The sequence below is a fragment of the Colobus angolensis genome, unplaced genomic scaffold (assembly GCF_000951035.1).
Source record: "Colobus angolensis palliatus isolate OR3802 unplaced genomic scaffold, Cang.pa_1.0 Scaffold64, whole genome shotgun sequence".
Classification (NCBI taxonomy): domain Eukaryota; kingdom Metazoa; phylum Chordata; class Mammalia; order Primates; family Cercopithecidae; genus Colobus; species Colobus angolensis.
Window position 1 is genome coordinate 2,046,025 of NW_012120043.1, and position 8,659 is coordinate 2,054,683.

General features: G+C 63.2%; 1 protein-coding gene across 1 annotated transcript in view; it reads right to left on the reverse strand.

The window, feature by feature from the left end:
• MKNK2 (MAP kinase interacting serine/threonine kinase 2) overlaps positions 1 to 4,715 on the reverse strand; it is a 9,787-nt gene extending 5,072 nt beyond the window's left edge. Inside the window, exons 1-7 of the mRNA XM_011964114.1 lie at positions 4,631 to 4,715; positions 4,394 to 4,495; positions 4,213 to 4,310; positions 938 to 1,017; positions 559 to 632; positions 204 to 308; positions 46 to 101 (exon numbers count right to left, since the gene is read on the reverse strand). Of these exons, the coding sequence (XP_011819504.1) occupies positions 46 to 101; positions 204 to 308; positions 559 to 632; positions 938 to 1,017; positions 4,213 to 4,310; positions 4,394 to 4,493 (513 nt within the window). The 5' untranslated portion in view covers positions 4,494 to 4,495; positions 4,631 to 4,715. The remainder of the gene's footprint in view (positions 1 to 45; positions 102 to 203; positions 309 to 558; positions 633 to 937; positions 1,018 to 4,212; positions 4,311 to 4,393; positions 4,496 to 4,630) is intronic.
• Positions 4,716 to 8,659: the final 3,944 nt, after the last annotated feature.

The following is an 8,659-nucleotide window of genomic DNA, read 5'->3' on the forward strand; positions in this document are numbered from 1 at the left end:
GCGCGGCCACCCCTCCCGCGGGCCCCCCTGCCGCGGCCGGCCTACCTGATTGGGGTGCTCACACAGGATGTTTTCCGGCTTTAGGTCCCTGTGCGCGATGCCTGGGGGAGAAGCCACAGAACCACCAAGGGGTGAGGGGCTGGGGGTCTTCCAGGAGTCCTTGCAGGCAGCCCCAGGGGACCCAGGGCGGGCTCACCACCCACCTTTGTTGTGCAGAAAGTCCAAGGCACTGGCCACGTCCTGCACCACCACGCTGGCCTCCAGCTCGTTGAAGTGCCGGCGCTTGTGGATGTGGCTCAGGATGGAGCCTGGGCAGGGTGGGGCAGGACAGGGGGAACACACAGGTCACCTCAGAGTCCCCGCAAGGCCCGCACCCACCTCCACTTTGGAGGGGACGCCCCCACCCCGGCTTCCTCTGGCCCAAAGGCCTTACCCCTGAGCCACCATTTGGGCAGGACACTCAAACCCCACAAGCCCCCTCCTGCAGGTGGCACTAGGCCCCCATCCCATAATACCTCCCAGCTCCCTCCCTCCCCACAGCTTGGAGCCCGCAGGTACCTCCCCGCATCTTCTCAAACACCAGGTAGAAGCGGTCCTCCTCCTCAAAGAACTCAATCAGCTCTAGAACGTTCCTGGGGTGGGGTGAGGGGCAGGAGAGGAGCTGAGGCTTCCTGAGGTCCCTGGGTACCTGCTGCTCAGCCTAGGAGGGGCCCACCCTCTTAGTGCTGGCCCGTCCACTGGAGGCTGGGACTTGGGCAATAGGCCCGCTTCACGCTGCCTGCCTGGGGCTGCCAGCCAGCCTTCTTCAGGGAGGGGAACGCAGGGCCTGGGAAACTGGGTGCCCTACAGATGCTTGCTGGGGGTGACGTGGTGCTCAGGCCCTTCATCTGCTGAAAGACGGCTCAGGCCAGTACTGTGGCAAGGGTGGCTCACCTACCTGTGTCCCTGGCATTGGTAGAGCATCTCCACCTCCCGGAAAACCCTGCTCCGAATGTGGCCCGGCTGCTTCTCAATGATCTGAAACAGGCAAGAGGACGCAGCACCTGGGTTGGCGGGACGCTCACAGCTGAGAAGGGGCCAGAAGCTCCACTGCCACGGCTGGAATTCACCACACTTATACCCTGCAACTCTAGAAAGCACGGCTCACGCCTGTCATCCCAGCACTTTGGGTGGTTGAGGCAGGAGGATCGCTTGAGCCCAGGAATTTTAAGACCAGCCTGGGCAACACAGCCAGACCCCATCCCTCCAAAATGTTTTTTTTGTTGTTGTTGGTGGTGGTGGTGGTGTTTTTTAAGATGGAGTTTCGCTCTTGTTGCCCAGGCTGGAGTGCAATGGCGCAATCTCGGCTCAACGCAACCTCCACCTCCCGGGTTCAAGCGATTCTCCTGCCTCAGCCTCCTGAGTTAGCTGGGATTACAGGCGCCTGCAACCACGCCCAGCTAATTGTTTTGTATTTTTAGTAGAGACGGGGTTTCACCATGTTGGCCAGGCTGGTCTTGAACTCCTGACTTACAGGTGATTCACCTGCCTTGGCCTCCGAAAGTGCCGGGATTACAGGTGTGAGCCACCGCGCCCGGCCCCAAAATGTTTTTTAAGTTAGCAGTCAGCTATGATGGTGCCACTGCACTCCAGCCTGGGTGACAGAGGGAGACCCTGTCTCTAAATTTAAAAAAAAGAGAGAGAAAGCCGGGCTTGCCTATGGGGGCCTGGAATTTACTGCAAGTCAAGGATAAGAAAGAAAGAGGAAAAAAAAAAAAAAAAGGTCAGGTGCAGTGGCTCACGCCTGTAATCCCAGCAGTTTCAGAGGCTGAGGCGGGTGGATCATGAGGTCTGCAGATTGAGACCATCCTGGCCAATATGATGAAACCCCGTCTCTACTAAAAATACAAAAATTAGCTGGGCGTGGTGTCAGGTGCCTGTAATCCCAGCTACTCAGGAGGCTGAGGCAGGAGAATCACTTGAACCTGGGAGGTGGAGGCTGCAGTGAGCTGAGATCGTGCCACTGTACTCCAGCCGGGGTGACAGAGCAAGACTCTGTCTGAAAAAAAAAAAAAAAGCCAGTGGGGGCTGCTCTCCACCTGTGACCCTGACAGCCCTCAGAGACATACTTGGGACTTGGGACTTCTGCAAAATACCCCCACAGGACGTCAGGGTGCCTTGCCCTGGGTGGCCACCCTTCCTGACCCCGAGACAGTCAGCTGTAGTCCTCTGTCCCCACGAGGCGGATCCCTGGTGACCCATAGAACTAGGGAGGCCTCAGGACACCGGGCTGCCAGCCCACCAGGCCCCACCTCACATGTGGCCACAGCACCAAGTCCTGCTCCCCGGCTCCGAGCCAGCCTGGGCAGACACTTGCCCATCGCCTCAGCCAGTATCTGTTTGGGGCCCGCCCTGGCTGGCTGCCCCAGCCACGGGTGGATCCAGCCTCCCTGAGCCCCAGAGCCTCAGGAAGCCACCGCACTGTCCCCAGCAGCTCCAGGTGCTCCCCACCACCTTCACCCAGAGTGTCTGTGGCTCCCGACCTGGCACCTGCTGGGACCCTCTGCCCAGGCTGGATGCGCTAGCCCCTCTCACTGGGCGGGTGGCTGGCTGCCTGACTCTCTGCCCAGGGTCCCTGCCCACTGCGATGGCCTGGCGGCAGTGGGGATGTGGCATTCCACCCTGGAGTCCCCGGCTCCTGTCTCTGCAGTCCCGTGTCTATACTGGGAAACAAAGCTGCCCCAGCGAGGGGCAAGAGAACAACTGGACGCCGGGGTGTCCTGAAATACCACCGCCCAGGCCACTGCCGAAAGCTGAGCCCAGCGGGCACTGCAGATGGTTCCGGATAAAACAACCTCGTCCTGTCCCTGGGGTGGCCGGCTAGAACGCTGCTTCAGGGAGGCGCACAGCCCCTCCTGGCATGGAAGGGGCCTATTCTGAGGTCCCAGCTTAGGGGCTCGGCATCCAGCCAGCAGCCTCATGGCACCAGGGGACCCCCAGGCGGCTTCCCGCAGCATGACTCCCGCTGAGGGCAGAGGGCCCACACCCCAGTCCCCGTAGAATGAAACACGCCTCAGACCCACAGGTCCCAGCGATTCGCCTCTCTGACTTGCCCAGGACACCTCCTCCTCCCCCTGCCACCTGGCCGGACCAACTACCGGATACCGGACACCAGTGGCCAACACCTCCAGCAGGAAGTCCCCCAGGCTCTCCAGATCCCAGCACTGACCACACCAGGTCAAGGTGGCAAGATGACCAGGGAGGTGGCTCTGAAACACCAATTAGGAACCCCCAGAGGCCACACAGCATGAGTCAGGCTACCTAATCCCCGATCCTCAGTGTCCCTATCTGTCAAACAATAGGAAGCAAGGATGCCTGTGGGGCCGCCTGCTGTGCAGAAGTGTTCCGGAGGGGCCTCGTGCTCTTGCACCATCATCTTGGCCTGCCTGGGGGCTCCCAGGAGGCAGGGACTGTACTGCGTCTGTCCCTGCCTGCTGCCACTGTGGTCCCAGCACCCGGCCAGTAACCTCCCCAGGTTGGCCACCCCTCTTCTTCCTCCGCCTCCTCCTCCTCAGAGGAAAGCTCTGGCCTGGCCGTCCACCAGGACCCACAGGCTCCTGGCCAGCCCTGCTCGCCAGGGCACACCTGGCCCTCTTCCCCAGGCAGCCAGCCCTCCCGGGACCCCACCCAGCCTGGGAGCCGCATGCCAGGTCACGAGGGAAGCCTGGAAGGTTTCTTGGAATACAAGATCCAACCGGCCCGCAAGGTCATAGGGTGACAACCAGGGCCTCAACAGGGCTCCTGCTCCCAGCCCTTCGGTCACACCCTGGGTCTGGCAGCCGCCTGGGGCTAGGGTGACACGGGGCTCTCACGGGCCTGCACTGAGGTTCTCCAAACGCAGAGCCCCTCTGGGCCCTGGGGCATGACGTTGCATTTTGATCCTTAAAACCAAACTGTCATGTGCCCTCAGGGATGGCTCAGAGGCAGGGACTGCCCAGGGGACCCAGTGGGCACAGTGCCTCTGACTGAAGCCCCCACTCTGGGGGGCCACTCTGGTACCAGGCGGGGCCACTTCCGCCGTGTCATTCCCGACTGGACTCAGGGCCCGGTGGCCGTTTTTAGACACTGGTCTTCCCGGCTGTATGACGGGGAGCCGGAATGGCCCACACAGTTTCCACCTCCCCGCACTCATCCCGAGGCGCCGGGCTCCCCAGGGCGCGGCCGCGGGCCCACCTTGACAGCGTACTCCTGGCTGCTGATCAGGTTGATGCAGGTCTGCACTCGGGCGTGAGCGCCCTCCCCCAGCACATCCTCCTGCAGCTGGTAGACGTCTGCCGGGCAGCGAGGCGGGCGTGAGAGGTACCCCGGCTGTCCCCCGCTCCCGGCTCCCCCAGTGCCCGCCATCCCTGCTCACCTTCAAACCTGCCTGAGAAGCTGTCGGTGGCCCGGCCGCGCTTTTTCTTCTTGCTCCTCTTCTTGGCGTCCGGGATGTCGATGGGCTGGCTGGCGGGCATGTCTGTTCCAGGAGGCACGCCCAGGGGGCTCAGGACATGGCCCTGGCCGGCCGGCCCCCACCCCCCTGCAGGGGCTGGCCACTGCCATGGCGGCGACAGCGGCTGCCCCGTGCCCTCCTCCCCCTCAGGCCCCTCACCAGGGCGGGCTGAGCACTGCAGGCCAAAGTCAGAGTCTCCGTGGTGAGGCTGGTCTAGAGAGAAGGCCAGCTCGAAGGGGTTCTGCCCCTGCAGGGGAGAGGAGAGGAAAGGCACTCAGGCCCCATCCCTCCCCACGCAGCAGGGAGACCTATCCTGCCCCAGTGCCACAGCGTCCCGGCTGACAAGCCTTGTGCTGAGCATTACGAAAAAATCAACTCAGTCTCCACTCACATGACACCAGGATCAACTCCCGATCGGGCGGGCAGCATAAACCAGGGGAGCCCAGCTCCTGGGATTCACCTCCTCGCTGCCCCACACTCAGTGTGTGTGTGGATTTTTTTTTTTTTTATGTTTTGTAGAGATAAAGTCTTGTTATGTTGCCCAGGCTGGTCTTAAACCCCTGGCCTCAAGCGATCCTCCTGCCTCAGTCTCCCAGAGTGCTGGGATCGCAGGCGTGGGCCACATGTGGAAGGTGTGCGGCCTCCTAGCACCTCAGCAAGGAAAGATCAGGAGACGCAGAGTCTCCTGGGGGGGTCTATGGAATTTGCCAACCCAGGGGGTGATTCTGTCCCCCAGGAGACACTGGGCCATGTCTGGGGACATCTGTGGTTGTGACTGGGGGAGCTCCTGGTATACAGTGGGTGGAGGCCAGGGACACTGCTCAGCACCCTGCAGTGCCCAGGATGGCCCCACCCCAGATGGGCCCCAACCTCCACGGGGCCGCGGGGACATGGGGCAGTGGGGAAGATCTCCTCCCACCCACAGAGCCCTGGGGGCCTCTGGGAAAGGGGTGCATTGCGGGGAGAGGACAGACACAAGCAGATGGCTCTTGGGAACCCTGCCTCTGATGCCAGGGTTGAGTCACTGTGGGGCCCAAGCCATGTCTTGCACCTCCGTCTGCTTGTCCACAGAATGGGGATGGCCGACCTCTGGGGCGGGTCGTGCGGATCAAAGGCGGCGGGGCAGAGGGAGGGAGGTGAGTCACTGGGCGGCCTGCCAGCCTGGTGGCTGTGCCTGCTTTCTCACGGCCTCCTGGACCATCTCAGGGAAGCTCAGTCCTCCCTGGGCCTCAGTTTCCCCCATGTAAAATGGCACACCACCACTTCTCCTTCCCCTAAGCTGCTCCCCTCCCTTTTGCTCAGTGCCTGGGGCTGGCGGGGTGAGAATTCAGTGCCTGGTGCTCTGGGGCCTGCTGAAGGTGGGGGCTCTGCCTCCATCACTCCTGCCTTCTGCCCCACCCAAGCCTGGGCACCTGCCCTCCTCCACCCGTGTCCCGTGGCTGCCCGGCACACCTTCCCTCCGCAGCTCTGTGCATCGAAGCCCGCTCTCACCCACCACAGGCTCATCTGCTTCCAGCCCCCCAACCCTGCAGCTACCAGTTACTGAGTCAGTACACACGGTGCTGTACCGGTGTTGGGGGCTCACGCGAGAGGTACCCACAGGTGCGAGTGTGCCAGGCCCTGCCCAGACCACATCCTGCACTCCCATCTCAGTGCCAGACACTCCTGGAGGGAGCCCTGGTGGGCCCCGGTACCCAGCTAAGGAACCCGCCTTGGGCCCTGGCGGCCAGGCTTCAAATCCAGGCCTGCTGCTCTGGGCAGGCTGGGGCTGGGTCAAGAAACAACAGCCCCAGGAATGTGGGAGCAAGACCCTGACCAGGGAGCAAGGAACAGTGCAGGTTAGGGCAGACTTTGCTCCCGTGGAAGATGCTTGGGACATATGCACGTTTCCACAGAGCAAATGGCCCAGCATGGGGACTTCTGGCCCTTTACAAGGGGCCAGGCCTCTGAAGCTGGGGAACTGAGGCCCGGTCAGGTTCCTTGTACTACTGAGCTCTCACTCAGCCTCACCTGTCCAGGTGAACCAGGCGGGAGGGGCCTGCGGAGGTGGCGGAGGTCCCAGTCCCAGTGAGGATGCTGGGTGTTCTGGGCCAAGTCACTGTCCCTGTCTGGGCCCCAGACAGCCTGAGTGGGGCTCTAACAGGAGGGTGGCTCAGCAGAAGCAAGACTCCAGTGGAGCCCATGGGAGACCCGAGGCCAGCAGATGGGTGGAGGCCAGAGAGCAGAGTTTGGAAGGGGCCGAGAGCCAAGCTGCCCTCCTGCCTCCCCACCCACCCTGGCTTGGGCAGATAGCTGCCAGGAGGCCGCTGGGGGAGGAGGGAAGGAAGGGGAGCTCCAACGAGCCCCCATGGGGAGTCAGCGTTCCCATAAGGCTCCTGTCTGGAGGCCCCTGGTGGCCCCGGGACAGCCACCACAAGGCCGGTGACCAGGGTCTAAGGCCAGACTGGCGCTCACCTGCTGTCTGACCTTGGCCTAGGCCTCGCCCTGAGGTCTGTCACGGGTGAGACAGGAGGCAGCTGCCCCCAACTTGTGGGAGCTCACAAGAGTGAAAGGACCTGAGGGGCCACAGAGCCCAGCGTGAGCCCCTGGCCTTGTCTGGCCACCGTTCCCCCGTGCCAGCCACAGCCTGCAACTCAGCAAAGCTACAGATGGACAGCCCGAGCCACCACGGCGGAGGATCACCATGAGACTCCACCATGAGACTCCACGGCCTCCTCGGCCGTGTACATGGGAACCCCAGGCACACACGCCTGCCGTCTCGGAGCCTCACTTTCCCGTCTGCAAACGGAAAGAATCCAAGGCGCCTGCAGACGTGCCTTCCTGCTGGGCTGCTGCCTGCTGGAGGCAGGGAGGGTATTTCAGGAGACGTGGCCCCAATCCAGGGAGCAGCCGTGAGTGGTGGGGGCTGTGGGGGGAGATTCCTAGAGCAACCGGTCCCGGCCACCTGGAGGAACACCTCCCAGCCAGGACTGCCTGCCAGGCCCTCCTCCACCGAGATGCCCACCTTCCCAGCTCCCAACAGGGCTGCCCGGGCCATGCAGAGGCCGGCCCACAGTCCCGGGCAGTGTGGGCGGTCCTGGCCCCACTGTTCTAGGTCTGGCTGCAGGACTCGAGTCAGCAGGCCTTGGCAGGAGGCGGCTGGCCCCACGCACTGACCCTGTATCAGCTCACGCCCGGCCCCAGGAGGGAAAAGAGCACTGCACTGTCAGGTCCTCCTCTTTCCCGCCCAGCCCGACACTGATGGTGCCAGGCCTGCTGCCCTAGGGGAAAACTGGGCATGGGTGGCAGGGGTGAGTGGTGCCCTGGGGTGCTGGCTGCACAGACCTGGGAATTCTTCCCAGAGTTTCCCCTTGCTCCTCCCACCCTGGAGCAGCGCGTGTGTACACACGAGACACACACACACACACACACACACACACTCGCACTCTCTCTCTCTCCTCCTCTCCAGTCCTGCCTTCCCTACCGGGCAACAGGTCCCTGCCCAAGGAAGCCCAGTGAAGCGATTACATAACCCGGGCCTGCGGGGTGGGGCGGGCTGGCTGACATCACTGCGTCCCCTGGGCCAGGTCCTGCGGGGCCCCTGCCCAGCACCTGCCCTCCCCTTCCCCCCTAGATTTGCTCATCTGAAACCAGCGCTCAACAGCAGTCACCGCCCGGGCGGTGCAGAAACTTCCCGCTCCGACAGGAAACAGCACTTGGGCCTGGGGTGTCTGCGAAGTGCAGGGCTGAGGGGACATCCCCTCCCCTCCCCCACGGCACAGCAACCCCTCGGGGTGGGTGCACCTGACCAGCCCGGTCTGGGGATTCTGAAAGGAAGTCCCCAGAAGCCACACGGAGGTGGGAATGGGACTGTGGCCCGCTGACCTCTCCCCACCAGGGCACAACCAGTTTGAGCTTGCAGGGTACACCCACCATAAGCAACATGCAGCGACTGGGACAGGACTGCAGCCTGCTGACCCCCCAGAACATAGCCGGCAGGGACTTGCAGGGGACACATGGCCTGGCCCCCTGACGGGGAGGGGGCTCCTGCTCCCAGCCTCACTTGGGGATCCTGGAGGCAGGACCCGGTGGCCAAGACTGGGGAGAGGACTGCGGCCTGCTGACCCCCCATCCTCCCATACCGATCCCGCGTCAGCGCATGGCCGGCCCGGGCAGCCCCGGGTGCAGGGCGGGGGCCAAGCACGAGCC